General features: G+C 44.6%; 1 protein-coding gene across 1 annotated transcript in view; it reads right to left on the minus strand.

The window, feature by feature from the left end:
• The window catches only part of LOC147424445 (callose synthase 10-like), a 203,621-nt gene that overhangs the window by 67,094 nt on the left and 116,889 nt on the right, over window positions 1–19,638 (minus strand). The window contains exon 24 of the mRNA XM_086499522.1: window positions 14,666–14,754. Coding sequence (XP_086355648.1) covers window positions 14,666–14,754 — 89 coding nt within the window. The remainder of the gene's footprint in view (window positions 1–14,665; window positions 14,755–19,638) is intronic.

Genomic DNA, 19,638 nt, shown 5'->3' on the forward strand with positions numbered 1-19,638 from the left:
GAACGAGCTCGAAACGGGGCATGACTCGCATACAGGCTTGGGTGGTCCGGAGACCCAACTGCGTCGTGCTGGAGAGACAAGACAGCGACAATATTCCATTAGAGGTGGACTATTGTTCAAAAATGGTAAAGTCTGCGTGCCGAAAACCGATGAGATTCGACAAAGGATTTTAAGCGAATGCCATGATGTTCCTAGCGCTGGGCACCCAGGCATCCAGAGAACTTTGGCTTTGGTCAAACGATATTTCTATTGGCCAAGAATGCGCCCTTACATAGAGAGCTATGTGAAGAGATGCGCTCAGTGTCAGGTAAATAAGGCAGAGCGCCTTAGGAAAGTTGGCCCGCTACATCCATTGGAAATCCCAGATGCTAAGTGGCAGAGTATTTCCATGGACTTGGTCGTTGGTTTGCCAAATCCTAGTCGAGGCAATGACGCTATTTGGGTTGTGGTCGATAGACTCACAAAAATGGCGAAGTTTATACCAACGAAGTCGACAGTAAAAAGCCATGAGTTGGCAGTTTAATTTGTCGATCAACTTTCTAAGCTGTATGGTCTGCCATGAGATATCCTCAGTGATCGAGATACTAAGTTCACTGGCCGATTTTGGCGAGATGTGTTTGCTCACCTTCAGACGAAGTTGAGAATGTCATCTTCTGATCATCCTGAGTCCGACGGGCAAACTGAGAGGATGAGTCAGATATTAGAGGACATGTTGAGAGCTTACGTCTCTCATAGGCAGTCTGATTGGAAAAGGTATCTTCCACAATTAGAATTTGCCTATAATAGTAGCAAGCATTTTGCTACTAGATTTAGCCCGTTCACGCTGATATATGGATTTGAGCCCAAATCCCCAATTGCTATTGGCTTAGAGAAAGTCAAGGAACACCCAGCTCGTGATCTCCTATATGACATGCAAGAAATGCTCGAATTGGCTAAGGATAGTATAAAAACGGCTCGTGATTGAGTCACTAGATGTGGGACAATGGGTTTATCTGAAGATACCCAAGGATTCCAAGACTATGCGAACAGGAAAGCATTATAAGCTTTCAGCTAGATATTGTGGTCCGTTCTTGATCACAAAGAAAATTAGCCAAGTTGCCTACAAACTGGCTCTTCCTTCGGATGTTAGTGTACATCCAGTATTTCATGTCAGCCGCCTTAGAGTGAAATTGGGCGAAGCCGACATTGTTGTGTCTATCGAGGAAAATGTATGACAAGATATACAAACTAAGTATATTCCTCGAGAACCAGAAGCAATTTTAGATAATCGTACCCGTCATTCACGTCAAAAGGCTTATGACGAGTACTTAATTAAATGGAAGGGTCAATCTCAAAGGTTTGCTACTTGGGAACCTGTTAGAGCTTTAAAGGCTCACTATCCCCACTTCATTGATGAGGACATCAATGGTTCTTAAGGGGGGAAGTATATTATGTCCCGCTCGCAGGAGAGGGGATCTAGCCCAGATGTCGTCGGGATGGGCGTACAGTGTCCGGGCGGACGTAGTGTGAACACGGCCAGTGTGGCCGGTCATTATTATAAAAGGGAGGCCAGGGCCTCATTTGCAGTTATCGACCCCCACTGGCAGAGTGCCAATGGTTAGCCCGCCAAGCTAGGAGTGCGCGAGGTCACCTCGAGGAGGTGAGGCCGGGTGGTATGGGACGCCGGGTCTTAGAGGTGCACGGCTACGTCCTCGGACGCTAGCCCCAGCACGGGGGAGCTGTCGGATGGTGGCTATGGTCAGGTGGTTCGTCCGACGCGTATCTGTAGGTGGTCTGTGTAGCCGGGAGACCCTCTCTCTTCGTTAATTTCCGAAACCCTAATCCTAAAATCTGACCTAACCCTAACCCTAAGCCTAACCCTAACCCTAACCCTGAAAAGCAGCAAGACTGATTTTCGTGAAACGTGCTGACATGCTGACATGGCACCATACGGCAGTCCCATAATTTGCTGAGATTTTTCGCTTTTGCGGCAGTGCTTTATTTCCTACGCAATTTGAGAAGAGAGAGAGAGAGAGAGAGAGAGAGAGAGACTTTGCTTTATGTTAAAACTCAAGTGAGTTTGAGAGAGAAAGAGAAGCCTTTGCTTTTATTTTAGGCTTTTGATTTTGAAGCTTTTGGGGCTCTGCTTTTGGAATCCCTTGTAAACTTTAAATAAGTGGTCTGGGCTTACACTCTGCAGAGCATCTGAAGGCAGAGTGTGAGAGTGAAACCTGAACCACTCTCTTGTACTTTGAACTGATTAATACAAAAGGAAATACCGAAAGAGGCGCAAGTCTTTGGGACCAACATCTCTAGGCACGGAACTCTGCCGGGCCAACGCAAATCTATTGTGAACTGTGAACTGTGAACTGTTTTGAAGTGGTTATTTGGTGTTGTCGTGATTGATTCTTCACTTGGAGTGTCCAAGTCTATTACATTTGGAGGTTCTATTGCAGGTACTGAGTGCTGAAAACTGAAAATGATAGTGCTACTGTGGATTCCGTCGCGAAGGACCTGCAAAACGCTAGGTCGCCTGCTGCTCCAAAAACGCTAGGGCTGAATTCTGCTGCTGGGGAAAATCCACTAACCCTAGGGCTGATCTGCTGTCGTGAAGTGGTTCTGCTGTGTCTGCCAATGCCGAAGCTCCTCTGCAATGCAAAATCGCCATGGCTGATCTGTCCTTCCAAAAACGCTAGCTTGGTGCTGAGTTGCAAAAACGCTAGGCCATGCTGTCGCGGGTCTTGCTGAGAAGGTGCCTGTTGAGCCATGCTCCTCCTGCCTCTTCTGCCAGAAAGTGCTAACTTTGGTTTGCTTATATATTATCTTAGCAAAATTGCCCTACCTACTTTCCAACAAAAGTCACTTAAAAAGAGTAAGTGAAAAATGTCAAAAATAGGGAAAAAAGGTCTATGCACTGTAAAAATGCTACTGATGGGTTCTGATGGAAATCTGATGATCATGCTATGAGCAACCAAAGGATATGCATCTAATCTAAGTGTCTGGACATGCACGGTCTGCGAACAGACTCACAAAAGTGCCAGAAAACTTTCTACCCTAGACTCACTTGACTAAATTGAACCCTGGTTATCTTGTAGGTTGTCCACGGACACATAGGCTTGGATGTGTCACGTTACATCCCCTCCTTTTCAAATTGAGGTATTGGTACCGAACTCTATGGCGTCGAGGGAGAACGCCAACAACATCCAGAATCCTCGAAAGGACTCTTCGCCGGCCCACTCTGAGGCTCCTTCAATGCATCAACTTCGTCTAGAGTCATGCGTCCTCCTTCAAGAATCTTCGAGGCTGAAAATTCCTGAAACCACTTCCAACACAAAACCATGAACATACCCATTCCATGTAAAGTGGCTGGAAAAAATATCGTCATCCTTAGAGACTGTGCATGCAATGTAGATGAACAAATAGACGGAGTGCCAAACCGTTCACCAGAGACACGCAAACAATGAGATCGAATCTTGTCTTTCTAATCTAAATCAATCAACTGTGGTAATGGACATGCCCATGCTTAATGCTCAATATGTCTTGTGCTCTTTCGGACACTGTGTCATGCCAAGGAAGAGACATGGAATGTGACTTCGTTGAATGCATACTTTTCAGCTTTTCGTGAAAAATCCGTATCCATCCGTGCTCATTCATGAGTCAATCGTGCTCAACGTACAATATGGCATGCCTAAGAAAAGAGATCACATAAAGACACTGACTAAAATACAGGAAACGATCACGAATGAAACAGTCAAACAATGTGTGCTAACTAATCATGCGATGACTAATCATGCGAACACGTGTACTTCCTATAAGGGTTCTTTGGACCCAGGCTCGAGAGCCAAGATCGGTTCTTCCTAATCGGTCAAATTTTCCCGTGGGGGTTCTTTGGACCTAAGCTCGCAGGCCAAGATCGGTGCTTCGTGATTGATCGTCTCGGCAATGAGGTTAGCTGCACTAGAGAAAGTATCAACTAGCACATCATCCTCGTGAACACTCACATCATGTTCATGCAAATCATCATGCTTGTGAGAAATCACATCTTGATCATCATGCAAACCATCATGCTTGTCATTGTCATCCAAATCATCATGCTCATCGTTATCATTCAAATCATCATGCTTATCATTGTCATGCAATTCTTCATGTGTGTCTTGCTTTGGAGAAGCAGAGACTGAGAGAGTCTCCTTTCCCTGATTCTGTGCAAACTGCGCCTGCACAATAGAAAAGAGTCGCAAGAACTCTTTCCTGTGTTGGTAGCTTTGTTCTTGTCTTGCTTTGTTCTCGCAATTCAAATTCTGCTTCTGTTTCTTTGTTCTCGCGATTCAATTTGGCTTGACTTCCAAGTCGTACTTACGCTCTATGGTTGCCACTCTGTTCGTACTCACAATCTATGGCTACCATTCTTCCTGTGAACTCCTTGTCCATCATCCTTTCGTCAAAAGCCTTCATAGAAGGTGGAGGGTCGAAAAAACCTCCTGGCGGGTAAAAGTTCTTCTTCACCTCTCTCATGCTTCTTCGCCTCTCTCATGCTCATCACCTCTAAGCGAAGTATCCATTCCGCTTCGAGTGATGACCATCCACTGAAGTCGTGGGTTCTTGGGAATTCTTGTGGTCTTGGGTTCTTCAATTCACGACGAACTTGGCTTCTTATGCGTCTTGAGTTCTTGAGGTCCTTGAGGTTCTTGGGTTCTCGAGGTTCTTCTTTCGCTTGCAATTTGTGTTCGAGAAGGATCTTCTTTTCACCCGAGTTCTGCTCTTTTCTGCGGGCGCACCCCTTGGCGGTCTTGCGCTCACACCAAGGTTGCTTTTTCCCACCTCATGTCGATTGGCCGGTCGCTAAGTGCACGGTCCGCTCTCAATGAGTGAAAAGAGGCACAAGGGGAGGCTGGACAAGCCCTTCTTTCCTGGGATTCCTGTCACTCTTCAAAAACATGATTAGGAGTTGACCATCCAAGCGAACTTGGGTTCGTGCAACCGCAACAAGCAAAAAAAATTATATGGTTCTTTCCTTGAGTGATACAGAACACTGCCAAAGCTCTGATACCAATGTAAGGTGCAGCTGAATGAATGTTGAACTTTGCTCAAGATGAGTGCTGCAAACTGTGCTCAAGGTTCCTTTTGCTTACGGAAGGGAGAGCCTTCCGGTCTTTAATGAGAGAGTGCAATGGATATAAACAAAGTGAATGGACACTGTGCGTGAAGGTACATGAGACTGAGAGATAGAGAGAGAAGAATATGACACCAGAATGTTGTCAAACCCTCCTCCGAAGGCCCCACTCTCTATGGCGAGAGTGGTCTACTTATGATTGCAGAAATCTCTACAATGCTTGGACTTGCCGACGATGTCGACGACGACGAGGACGACCACGAGACGCGCTGAAATCTAAAATTGCTAAGGGTTGAAATCTGCAAATCTTTATGTGTTGAATTCTGACTCTATGTCGATGACGACGATGCAACAACCGCGCGCTGAAAACACAGATTCTGAAATCTGCGTTTTCCGGATTGAATCTGTAAACCCTGCGGAATCTGACCGTGCGGCGAGGATCTGCTGCGGGAACGTGAGATCTGCTAGGTCTGGGGGTTCTACTGCGGGTATTGAGTGCTTAAAACTGAAAACGTTAGTGCTACTGTGGATTCCGTTGCAAAGGAACTGCAAAACGCTAGGTCGCCTACTGCTCCAAAAACGCTAGCGCTGAAGTCTGCTGCTGGGGATAATCCACTAATGCTAGGGCTGATCTTTTGTTGTGAAGTGGTTCTGCTGCGTTTGCCAATGCCGAAGCTCCTCTGCAATGCAAAATCGCCAAGGCTGATCTGTCCATGCAAAAACGCTAGCTTGATGCTGAGTTGCAAAACCGCTAGGCCATGCTGTCGGGGATCTTGCTGAGAAGGTGTCTGTTGGGCAATGCTCTTGCTGCCTCTTTTGCCAGAAATAATAAGTGAAAAATGTCAAAAATAGGAAAAATAGGTCTATGCACTATAAAAATGCTACTGATGGGTTCTGATGGAAATATGATGATCATGTTGTGTGCAACCAGAGCATATGCATCTAATCTAAGTGTCTGGACATGCACGGTCTACGAACAGACTCACAAAAGTGCCAAAAAACTTCATATTATAGACTGACTTGACTGAATTGAACCCTCGTTATGTTGTAGCTTGTCCACGGACACATAGGGTTGGATGTGTCACGTGACACTCTTTGATTGTGTTGAGTTCTTCTATTACAGAGGGTTGCAATTCTCCCTCTTAAAGCGTGTTTCGTGATCGTGCCTCAATGAGCTCCTTCTTGAGTGATGCAATTTCTTCGTCTTGGGCCGTCACACGATCTCCCATTGCAGTGATCTTGCTTTCTTGGGCCAAAACGCCATCTTCAAGCATTTTTATTGTCCATAATAGGTTGCAGTTGATCTTGTTAATAGTTTCGATCATTTCTTCTTTGCACTTTTGAACTGCATCTATTAAGGGGTCGGACTTATCATTCTCCTTCCTCATGTTTGGTCGTTGCCAAAAACGAGAGGAAATTTGCGACGGAAGAAAACCACACTACACGCACAAGTGCTTCAACACTATGCATACATGCTCTCCCACATTAAGCATACATGGCGTACATTTTTTGCAAATTACAACAAATGCTGTCCCAAAGTGATGACGTGGCGGACAGCAGAAACCCTAATTTCTGCCAAAAACCCTAAATTCCTGCAAACCACAACACGACTCCCGAAACCCGCTCTCAAGAAACCTTCTGCCTCCAAGAAAATATACGGAGCAAGAACTGGAGAACGTGGTTGATGCACGGATTGCTCAGCTTTTTGACACGCAAAAGAAAGCCAAAAAGCACCACAAAAAGCAGAAGAAAGGCACTGACTTCCCGGGATATTTGGGTCGTCGCTCGACACTTGACAAGGCAAAGAAATTGAAGAAGCGCGTCAAGTTTGAAGACCTACCCAGTTCTTCTTCTTCTTCTTCTGACAGTTCTTCTAGCTCCTCGGATTCGAGCGAAGAAGATAGAAAAGGTAAAAAGCGAAGCAAGAAGCAACGCTTTGGAAAGGGCAATAGAAAGGCAAAGAAGGCTAAATCTCGCCCAGAGACTGACAGTTCTACTGACGACTCGTCTACAGACAGCTCAGATTCCAATGACGGAAAGTTTTATGCGAACAAGAAGAATTTTTACAAAGCCAACCAGTATGACTTTCTCGAAGATAAAAGCAAGAAAGTCCGAGAGTTTAAGGAAGGTGGCCACTCGATCAAGTTTGATACTTTTCAGGATACTCAGATGCTTCGAAGGCTTTGTCTTTTATACAGCAGTTTGACATCGCTTTCGTGGGAGGACGTTATTCAAAGCACTCCAAGATTCGGAGAGCTGCCTCTTACTTTAAGGGGAATGCTCGAACTTGGTGGTCCACGCTTCTATTAAGCAAGACTGTGCCAATTACATGGCTGAAATTCAAGAGGCTTTTTATTTCTTCTTGGTTGACTCAAGAGTTTGAGCGAGATATACAAGCTGCTTGGAACCATCTCCGGATGACCAAGAGCGATACAGTGAATTCTTATTGTGAAAGATTCTGGAGCTCTTTTCTACCCGCCTCTTCATTCAAGAAGATCTCGTTCAGAGAACAGATTGAGCGGTTTACCTTGGGTCTACCTACAGAGATCCGAGATCACTGCTTGGAACAGAAGTCAGCTTCTATTCCGGAGTTGATGAGTCATGCGAAGCGGGGCTTTGCCATTCACTCTGGCAGTCTGACCTACCCCACAGATGAGGCCATGACACAACGAGCCGAACAGACTTCTGGGAATGAAAGTAGAATGAAAAAGAGCATCCCAGAGAAAAAAAAAGGATGCACGACCCAAGCTTACTCCTGAGGAGAGAGCTCGCTTCATCAGAGAGGGGAAGTGCTTTGGATGCGGGGAACATGGACATATTTCCGCAAAGTGCCCTGATAAGGCACAGAAAGAACAAAATGATAAAGACGACGACAGGTCTGAGAGTTCGAGAGCAGCAGAGGAATGTGGCAGAAAAGGAAGATAGAAAAGCAGAACTGGTACCACATGGCATGGGACCTGCACCGAATCTAATGAATGAAAGTACAAACTTTGCCGCTTTCGGGGCAAAGTGAAGGATGAGGAAGCTCTTTTGAAGGAGCCAAGGCCAACTTCTTTTCACTTGGAATTGGCGGCTCGATTTGGAACTACGCCCGACAGACTGACGCTACAGGCGGAGGTAGTTCGACAGGCACCCGGATGGGATGTTGCCATTACACCGAGCATTGGCAAACTTTGATTGCAATGACAGGGGTGTTCAGGGCACGCGAGTGACGTTCTACTCGGGATCTCTTGGTACCACAAGAACTACACCGTGGTTGACTACCGGGCCGAGAAAGCAACTTTGATAAATAAATGAGGGCTTAGAGATTGTACTTGATGAACTTCAGTTTTCTTACTCATTCTTTTGGGAGAACTGAACGATGGATAAAAGTTGAATATGTTTTGACCTGAAGAAAAGAACGCCAAGATTTTTTTTTCTCCATGCTCATGCCGATTGCTTTTGAGAGGGCCTGAAGATCATACCATTGATCTGATATCTGGAAGCACGCCACCAAATCGGCCACCTTATCGTGTGAGCCGAGTACAGAATGAAAAGATTATGAACTCAGTGAAAGACCTCTTGGAAAAGGGTCTTGTCCAGCCTAGTACTTCACCGTATTGCTCTCCAGTGTTGTTGGTTTTGAAGAAAGACGGATCTTGGAGAATGTGCATCGATTATAGCACTCTCAAAAAAATCACCATCAAGAACAGATTTCCGATTCCTAGGATCGATGATATACTCGACAGGTTACAGGGATCTTCATGCTTTAGCAGGATTGACTTGAAGAGTGGATATCATCAGATCAGAATAGCATCGGGAGACGTCTACAAGACAGCTTTTCGTACGACTTTTGGGTTATTTGAGTTTTTGATGATGCCTTTTGGCTTAACCAATGCTCCTGCGACATTTAACCGGATGATGGACAGGATTTTTCGAGAGTACAGGCTATTTGTTGGCACTTTCTTTGACGACATCATTGTTTTCTCCAAGAATGAGGCAGAACACAGAGATCATCTGCTTCAAGTCTTTCAGGCATTACGAGATCACACATTAGTGATTAATGCTACGAAAAGTGAATTTTTCCTACCAGAGATACATTTTTTGGGACACATTGTGTCAGCAGCAGGAGTGCAAATGGACCCGGCCAAGATAGAGACTATCCGTGATTGGCCCGATTTGAGGAATGTCCATGAAGTTAGAAGCTTCTTGGGACTGTGTTCGTACTACAGGCGGTTCATACGAAAGTTTGCAGAGGTTGCTTCCCCTTTGCATACCTTGACACAGAAAGGAGTTCCTTTTTCGTGGGGACCCACAGAGGTGACTGCCTTTCGGACATTGAAAGAGAAATTGACTACGAGACCTATTTTGACTTTGCCGGAATTGCAGAAGTCATTTGAAGTATATTGTGATGCTTGTGGTCGTAGTCTGGGTGCGGTCTTGCTGCAAGAAGGCCATGTCATAGCTTACGAGAGCCGTTTGTTCTCTAGGCCGGAGATGACAGCACAGATCTATGGGAAAGAGCTTTTGGCGGTTATCCATGCTCTTACTCAGTGGCGGCATTACCTACTCGGAGCGGATTTTACTATCTTTACAGACCATCAGAGTTTGCGCTACTTCTTGTCACAGAAGCATCTTTCGGAAAAGCAGATGCGGTGGGTGAACATCTTGTCACAGTTCCACTTCCAGATTGTCCATGTGCAGGGACAGAACAATGTGGTGGCAAATGCTTTGTCTCGGAAACCGTTAGTTCTGGCTATTTCCGCGATACATCATAGGAGCTTCGAGGATATGGTCGATCAGTATGCCATAGATACAGATTTTGCAGATATTTTCACACGGATACGGGATGGGGAGACAGTAGCAGGATACTCCCTTCGGGAAGGCTACTTGATGAAAAAGACTATGTTATGCGTTACACAGCCGTTGAGGGAAAAGGTTATGACTGATTGCCACTGTCCACCTTTTACGGGTCACCGCGGCATTGCTACCACCATGAGAGGGGTAGAGAGAGATTTCTTTTGGCGGAGACTGAAGAAGGATGTGGAAGAGTTTGTGCGCAGTTGCTTGGTATGCCAGAAGGTCAAGTTTGACAGGCATAAGGCACAGGGATTGTTATAGCCTTTACCCATACCCACCCGCCCCTCGGAAAATATTGACATGGATTTCATTTTTTTTGATCTCCCGAGAATACATAATGATCACGATGATTTTCCGATTACATGGCACGTCTGAGACGATTCTCTCCGACAGAGACCCCAGATTTATGAGTTTGTTTTGGAAGGCAATTTGGGAGAACATTGGCACGCGGTTGCAGTTCTCGTCATCGTTCCACTTGCAGACTGACGGGCAATCTGAGATTGCCAATTCAGTGATTTTAGATTTATTGAAGTCTTGTATCTCGCATCAGAAGACTCAATGGGAAAAGAACTTACCTTTGGTGGAATTTGCCTACAATAACACGATACACACTTCGACGGGAAAGACGCCATGAGAGATTGTTGAAACTGCTGCGAAGGTTCCATCCTTCCTGAGCACGAAAGATTAGAAATTTGAAGCGGATGAATATTCGCGAGATTTGGATACGGCTTTTGCCAAGGTTCGCGAGACTTTGCAGAGTCTCAAGAACGACAGAAAAAGGCAGCGGATCGCCATCGTCGCGACTGGAAATTGAAGGAGGATGATTGGGTGCTCTTACTTTTGAGAAGGCACACCTAAGAAAGAAAAAAGGAAAGGAGAGGCTTTTTCCAAAGCTTAGTATGTGATACTACGGACCTTTCTAGATTACTGACAAGATAAATGATGTCTCCTTCCGATTGAAACTGCCACATACTTGGAGGATTCACAATGCATTGCATGTGAGTCTCTTGAACCCTGTTAAGGGTGATGTGCCTGATGATGGGGAGCCTGATGAGCAACCCAAAGTGGAAGAAAACGAGGAGATCCTTGTTCCTGAACAGATTTTGGCACATAATGATACAAAGAAAGGTAAAGTCTGAAGGCGGTTCTTGGTTAAGTTCAAGAACTTTCCTGCATTTGATGCGAAGTGGATGGAGGAGGAGGACCTAGCAGATACTCCTCGGATTGTGAAACTTTACCTCGATGTTTTGGTTTAGTATAGTCTACTCCAAACGGAACCCAGAAACTCAGCTTGGCCGAAGATCTGGTGCAGTGGGATGTTGCAGTGGGATGCACAAGAGGGGAGTTGCTCCGCTCCTTTGTCAACAGATGCCTTGATTTTGATACTAAAGTCACTGATGTCTCTTTGAGCTTCAGGGATACTGAGAGCTGACAGTATTCTGCTGGATGACTTTATGAAATGGAATTCCTGATTATGATACTGATTTGCTCTTGACTTCTTGTGAGTGCAGGAACTGGTAGACGAAATGACTGCAGCATTTTGGTCTGATTGATCTCGAATAGACATGGTTGCAATAGGGGTTAGTCAATCGGACATCGTTGAGGTCCCGATTGGACCTAGATGTGATTGCTAGCTCCATTGCCGATAAATCATGGTCTAAGATCCGAATGAATGTTGAATGTCATGTGATGTCCTGTGATGTCTGGTGATGTCCTGTGATGTCGTGTGATGTGACTGTCGATTTTGTACAAGTGCTAGATGTGTGTTCCTAGTACGTAGGTACTAACAGTCAGTGTCTGCTAAGACGGTTTATGGCTTTTGTCGGTTTTGCAGGCGTAATCGCGGTCGATTACAATGCTTTCAAGAGGGGGGTATGTCACAAAGTGATGACGTGGCGGACAACAGAAACCCTAATTTCTGCCAAAAACCCTAAAATTCCTGCAAACCCTAATTTTTGCCAAAAACCCTAAATTCCGAAAATCGTGGAGGCGGATTATTATTAATAAAAAAAAAATGAAAAATGATGAGCAACGCGAATTTTGCTTTTGCTTTTTTTAATAAAAAAAAGAGAAAAGACTCTCTAAGAGAGAGAGAGAACTGATGCTTTTGATTTTAAAAGCTTTTGGGGCTCTGCTTTTGGGCATCCCTTGTAACCTTTAAATTAGTGGTGAGGGCCTCACTTCTCAAAGCATCTGGACGCAGAGTCTGAGAGTGAAACCCTAACTGCTCTCTTGTACTTGGCCAGTGCAAATCTATTGTGATCTGTGAATTGTTTTGAAGTGGTTATTTGGTGCTGTCGCGGTTGATTCTTGACTTGGAGTGTCCAAGTTTGTTACAAATGCAATTTCTGCAAACTCTATCATTTCTGAGAAAACGGAATTTTGAATTTCAAATTTCTGCAATTTTTCTGATAACTCTCTCTGTTGTACCTGCTGAGCGGTGGGGAGGGGGAGGGGGGGACGGGTCTCGACAGGAGGCAGTAGCGCACACACACACACACACACACGCACACACATAGAGGGTGGACGGGGAGGGGGGGGGAGGGCTGGGCAGCGCAAGGGGACGTGGGCGGGCTGCGGGCTAGAGAGAGAGAGAGAGAGAGAGAGAGAGAGAGAGAGAGAGAGAGAGAGAGAGAGAGAGAGAGATGAAATGAAATGAAATGTTAAAAGGCCTAAGTGACCTATGAGACTAGAAAGTTACAATGTGGTAGAAAATTATATAGAATCCTAAGCTGCTAGATGTGAGCTAAGCAACTAGTTGGGCTTGTGTAAATGGGTAGGGGGTGAATTGAGTGGTGGGGGGCTGAGACAACCGAGTGTGGGTGTATCCTCAGAAAGAGCTAAATCACAGGAGATCTAGCATCGGTCGTTGGAGAATCTCAACAATCTCCTCCATGGTCAGTAGTTTGACCAGGCGTCGTGCATGGCGGGCCGAAGTGATCCGAATCCTCTGATGCAGCCTCCGTCGATGCTGTGTAGTCCTCCGCAATCGTGGGCGTCTGGATCTCCCTAGCTCAACCACTTGGTCAATCAGCATGCCTCTGATGTGAGGAGAATGTGGGCTCTGCAGTGGTAGTAGCTCTTCTGGGTGTCCAGTGTCGGCTCTAAAGAAGTCTGTGAGCCATCTCTGAGACTAGCTAGTCTCTCCTCTCATCAGGCTCTCTCTGTGTCAACACAACTCGAGCAAAACCAATCCCAGGCATCTCTGGTCCTCATACCCCATGACTCTAGAGAGTGGTTCAAAGCCCTCTCTGAACAGTGAGTGGAAGCGGCATCGTATCTCATAGTAGACTGGGCAATGGCAATGTGTAGTGCAACTCTGTCTCAGGCTCTTTGTGACACAGGGGGCATGTCCTGGCCTCTGCTGGCACTCCGCTATATCTCGCAGTCTCAATCCGAAGGTGGTGTGAAGATGTGTGTATCATTCAATAGCACATCGTATCCCATGAGACAAGTGGGTGTCCATGTATCTGGGTCTCATCACAAAGTCGTCCTCCGTAAGCTAGAGAAGATGCTCTCTATAGAAAGCCACCTCCGTGCCCAGCGGCTATATCCATGTCCTCCTAGTGTCTAGCTGAGTCAGGTCCTGTCGGATAAGCCTAGTGATCTCGGACTGTGTAATAGTTAGAGAGAGTGCATCCAATGAGTACTGGAAGGGGGGCAATCTGTCCATGCTGAACCCATGTGCTCGAAACCATGATGTCATCTCCCCATACCAGCATGTTGTATCTCCCTGCATGGCTACCTGTCGGGAGGACTCAAGTGCTAGGCGGGTATATCTGTCTCGAGGAAGGTCCCACATGCGGTGCATATAGGAGACTTATCTGGTGAGCGCCTCAACTACTAGTTGGGGGGCAGCTAGCTCTGCTGGGATAATGTCACGTGGTACTGAAGCGTTGGCTCTAATAAGCCGCGAGATCATAGAGACCAAAGGCTTCTCCACATCCCCCCTATCCATCAGTGCGACCTGACCTCCCATGATGGTCCAATGAAGGTCCCCATATCTCAGCTCCATAGAGAGATACGGAAGCCACCAAAGGGTCAAAGAGCCAAAGCTTCGTCCGAGGCTCTTGAAACTGAAACTCCTGCGAGAGAGAGGTTATATGAGAGGAGGGGGGGGGGGGGGGGGGGGGTGTGTGTTTGCGCTCCCACGTGAGAGTGGATAAGTTTGTTGTTGCTTCTGGTATCATACGTCTGCGGCCAGTCAATCTAGTTCTCCCTCTCTAGAATGTCTAACTTCCTAACACAAAAAGACGAACGATTTGTATGTGGTTTTGTTGCATACCACAATTTGGGCATTTACTAGACATTGATACAATCTTTCTTCCTTGTCTTTTTCCTTTAAGTCACAACAGGGCCTGCCTAGCTCACCTGCCAAAAACCTCAGCACTAGATTACCCATCACTACAGACAATATTTCACTCTCAATTTGCACGTCAGTCCCAAACCTAACTTGTACCACATGAATCAATTGGATTTCAATTAGCTCACTAGAATTTACTGAGCATGCTACATACTGAAAAAGATCCTTGTAATACCTTATCTACTACGAGAGCGCATTCAGAAACAGGAATTCTTTGCTCTTTTAAGGTCTCTGGTTTGACCTTTAACCCAATACAAACAAGCTTAAAAGGTCTCAGGGTTCAATTTCAGATTCGAACTAATATATTAGCTTGTCCAGTGTAGTTAAATAAGTTCAGATAGAAAACCCTTGTACTTGATGTTTAAGCTACATACCGGTTTGTTATGTAATCCTCTGATCGCAAACAGGTTATGATCTCATTCCAAAACGGAGCAAATTGTTTTGCACTTCTCTGGACTTTCTCCTGCAGTTCATTATGTTTAAACTAGTTAACAAACAAGTGGACAACCCCCCTCCCCCCCAAAAGAAGAAATAAGAAACACCACCAACATCCTTCGAAGAAAAACCTCTCTCAGACCTTCCCTACTAGAAGGGGTGAGAGAAGGGGAGAAATCTCACAAATGCATGGCCAAACAAATATGGCTGACCAAATATACACACTCACACATACAATTGTACTCAATTCACAGGTCTAGCACATTTACCCTTTTACTTCTGCATTTATAGCTTTATTGCCCCTAACAGAAGCTGCATACGACCTGTGTTATTAATTCAGAAATTGATAACTCCTAACTGCATTTGTAGTACAATGATTAATGTACAAGATTAATTGCCAGCATTGCCTTTCAGCTGCAAACAACAGTCTAGTATTCAAGAAAAAGTGTAAATACACTGTGACTAAGCCACACATTCCATCTCTCTTTTTGAGACAGACCACTGCACCAGTGCCGCTTAAAAGAGGATCAATAATATCTTTACCAGGTATCAGGCAAAGCTACTAGCGATAGATACCCTACTACGAAAGCCCATGTGACATTTCATGGGATGACTCAACCTCCTTGTATTGTACTCTCTTTTACAGTTTGATTCCTTGTATTGTACTGTCCCTTAGCTATTTGATCTCATAGTTGCAGCTATGGTGTCTTGCCAGATTTTAGGTCATCTTTTATTCATTTTTAATCCAGAAAGCTGCACCACGAAGATCTCAAGAGAGCACTTGCAGCATGTAAGAGGGAGCTTGATAACAGTGGGACAACTCAGAATGGTACAGCAGGTTCGCAATTATAAGAAGAAATGACGGATTTGAAGTCATAGATAAAGAAAAAATTGAGGACATGGACGGATGTGATAAAACAACACATGAAAACACCAATTGGATATAGGTATGTTAGAGCACACATCCTGGTGGCTAAGAGCCTAAGGGAATAGGGACCAAGGGTGAGTCCCATTCTAGGATAGCAACATGGCAAGGGGCCTTGATACCTTATAATCAGGAGAAAGGCTTGCCTATTAAGGAAATGGTTGGTTCAAGAATTTGCATGTTATTAGCAGCCCAGTTTAAAGGAAGAGGGCGTGCATGGTCGCTCACTCTCCCTCTCGCTGGTACTAGAGCCAGGTCAAGTTTCTTACCCGACTCCTCTAGGACCCGGCGCCTTCTCTGCCCTGCTGGGACGCACAAGGGACTTGGGTTTGAGCCTCAACGGGCTCTCTTGCATGCGAAAGGTGCCTTGTCTGCAGTGACATTGGTGCCGCTTGCAGAAATCCCATTACCTAGGATTCTGCCCCAACCGAGAGAACACATTCACAGCAGCAACCAACCATGTCCTGAATGCCTCCTCTTCTAGTTGCCGAGTCATAAACCCTTGACCTTGCAGAGTATTCACATCAACAAAAGGTACAGACAGGAGTAGCCGTGAACTTTCGCCACGCTCGAACACTAGAGGAGCAGCAGCCTGTCTGTCTTGTCAAGAGGAACCCTCTTCACTGGTGTCATTAATCCTATCAGCCATAGTGCAATACCGAGTTTCTGTGCTTTGTGTCTTTCCCGCAAACCAGCCAAGGCTCACTCTTTAAGGCCCATCTTCTAGTCCCTAATGTTGTGTCGAGTTTTGTGCCTTGTTCTCTCAATTTTGTGTCGTGTAGAGTCCTATGAACAATAGTAAATAAGATTTAAAGTAGTAAGATCACGCTTCCGTTTCTGTGACGGCGACAAACATGAAATGCCATTCCTTGTTATGGATATTATGTTTGAAATGTAGAACGGGGATTTGAAACGGGAAGTTGGAGTGGGAATGGGGAACAGAGGCCTGAATCCCGGCCAAGGGGCCTAAACCCTAACAAAAACAGAAGCAGGACTTACCAACTTACAAAGTTTCGACCAGTGGCCCACTTATTAAAGTAGGGTTAGGATTAAAATACTAAACCCCAACAACTTATGAGACCTTGTCCAATGGAGCCTAAAAATAAAGGAGCCACACACACACACAAAAAAAAAGAACCTTGTATACACGTTGATGACATGGCAGTTGTACGGACGCCCATGTTTTGCTCTCGTGATGTGGCAGTTGTACAAATTTTCATGAAATGCGCTGGCAGCTTTGGGCGGTAACTTCTAGGACCAAATGGTTTTAATAATGATGCTTTTCATGTAAATTGCTTTTGGTAGGCCAAGGGCCTCTAAATATGTGCTAAGGGCTCACTCTCTGGCATGCTTCCACATGGATATGCAGAGCAGAGTTGCCGATATTGTACTGAGTTGAAGCAATATAAAGAAATACCCGACAAGGGCGTCACCAGTGCTCTCTTGGGGTGGAACTTCGCAACTCTGTGTCTTGTGTGTCGTGAATCTCTTTCAGTTCAGTTGTTTTGAAGCATCTAAAGTCTCTTCACTCTGTTCTTTTCCATTGGCACATGGTGCCCTCCCGTTACAAAGGTATCAAAGATCCAATTGTGTGCTTTTCTAAAAGCATATTGGTCCTGCTAAGAGCAGAGAGAACAAGATGGCGCTTCCCCATTTCAACGAGTTTTTTTCCCCCCTTTGCGGGAGGGAAAGATCCAAGGAAAACCTTACAGTTTCTGCACCAGTTTGACAATATCTATTCTATGCCATGGGAAACTGATCAGAAGAATAAAAGATCTTTCGCGCCACTATTTCTATCAGAGATAGGTCCATGCAGTGGTGGATGTCTATAGCTACCAAGCCGCACACTCCAAGGACTTGGCAAGCTTTCAAGAAAAAAAAGTTCCTCAAGTTGTATACCATTATTCCTTCGAAGAAAAGCTTCTAGCAGGTGGGGCATCCTGAAATGCTTGCCACCAAAACCCTAACATATTCCTCCTTTAAATTTCTAAACATCTGTCTCTCCTCGAGCTGATAACCTTGGAGGCCAAGTGTGATTGCTATATCATTAGACTGTCATCACCGCTACGGGAACACTCTGTCCAAGCAAACTTTCGACCATTCACGAGCTTATGGACCATGCTCGGTCGACTACACCCTTATAGAAGGAACTTAACCGTAACTTTGGTGCAGGTCTCGGGATGGAAAGCCAGTCGTCTTTTCGAGCTCAATTGACCAAGATACACCGAGAATGCTTTTTAAGTCTGATTTAGACACTTTTTCAACTTCGTTTGAGGATTTGTTTGAAATGGATGTTATCTGTTTTGAACTTATCTTGGTGCCGATTTGAGAATAGCTTGATTTGGTTCCACTATTGGTTTCAATGTTTTTGGAACATTTTTAACACTCATGGCACAAGTTTTTCCGAAAAGAGTATTGAAGAGAAGAATTGATGCTTGATAAGGTTTGAATATACTCATGGCCCGGACCCTTATGGTTTTTTGCGGGGAGAGTATTGAATGTTTGAAATGTGTTGTTTTTTTACTCATGGCCCGGGCCCTTGTGGTTATTTGCGGGGGGAGTATTGAAAAGAGATAATCGGAGTTAAGTTTACTCTCGGAACGTCCAAGCGGCGCAAGCTGCGGTCTAGAGAGCATTTGGTTGTAAAAGGCCTCTATATCTCATGGCCCGGACCTCTTAAGGTTCTTTGCGGGAGGAGTGATAAGGGAGTCGTTGAACAACACATGGCCTGAACCAGGATGGTTATTTGCGGTGGGAGTATTCATTGGTGACCATATATTTCTGTTCTTTTCAATTGGCACATGGTGCCTCCCGTTACATCATCCAAATATACTAAACAGAATTCTTTAATTGGACCAAATATCCTTTCATATAAAGGGATCCCATAGGCATTGCTATCCATTGAATCATACAACAAATGTTGTTTTGTACATGTATTTTGGATGCACTTCAAATTGCTAGAGTCCATTTTTTATATCAAAAGACTTTCGCACCATTGATTCTTCTAATCAAGTTTTTGTTGAAAAGTTCGTAATCAAATACAAGCCTCTTCTTTCCCATTTTTGGTAAACCATGGTTCTTGACGTTAAAAGCTCTACATATCCAATTTGAATAAGGGAGTCAATGTTTTCTCTTTTTAATAGTTCATTGATTTCTTTTGGGCATTTTTGGATGAGAAGCTTTGGTTAGATTAGCTTCAAAGATAGTTAGAAGAGTATTGTGTATTTTTCTTCGTCCCAAAAAGCAAGCAAGTTGTTGAAGATTCTACGTAAGATTTCATCTTTTATTGCCTCGATCTTCGTTTTGTATTTTTATTTTCCTTTTTAAACCATTCTCCGAATTTGTTGTCACTAAATACATACAAGACAATTGTTGATGGTGTAGCCAACTCTCTTTTTAATAGGAGCGTTTATAGCTTACCCATAGACGAGAAATCATATGTAAGGATATTCTAATTGTAACTTAGTAGAGCCTACTTGTATCCATACATATACAAACTCCTTTCTTATTGCTTTAGAGCAAGATACTTGTTTTGCTTTTGGATAGTGTTGAATCATAGATAGCGGAAAGAATGCTTTTTTAGCAAAACTGACACCTATACATGTATCCACTAGCGCGCCTAGTGCAACTTCTTCAAACCTTTTGGCTTTATTTAAAAAATAAACCCAACAATAGGGATTAAAACACTGTTTATATTTAAAAAATTGTGTTTCATCACCAAACTCAATTTTGTAGATTCAGTTGTTGAAGGTTGAACCTTTGGGTGTTTAAACAGAGTCATCAGCTCTTTCAGACTTTGGATATCTTTTTCAATTAGTTAATTACATTACGTCGTGCTTCTGTTGTAGATGTCGTTGATGTTTTTGTGATATTTCACCCCCCTGAACAGAGTGAAGAGCTTCTTCTCCACGTTTTACGTATACTTCGATGCTTCCCATCGAAGCATTGCTTCGTACTTTTGTTTAAGTTTTCCTTGATGTTCGAGGA

The sequence above is a fragment of the Adiantum capillus-veneris genome, chromosome 25 (genome assembly GCF_014529385.1).
Source record: "Adiantum capillus-veneris isolate H3 chromosome 25, ASM1452938v2, whole genome shotgun sequence".
NCBI classification, from domain to species: Eukaryota; Viridiplantae; Streptophyta; class Polypodiopsida; order Polypodiales; family Pteridaceae; genus Adiantum; species Adiantum capillus-veneris.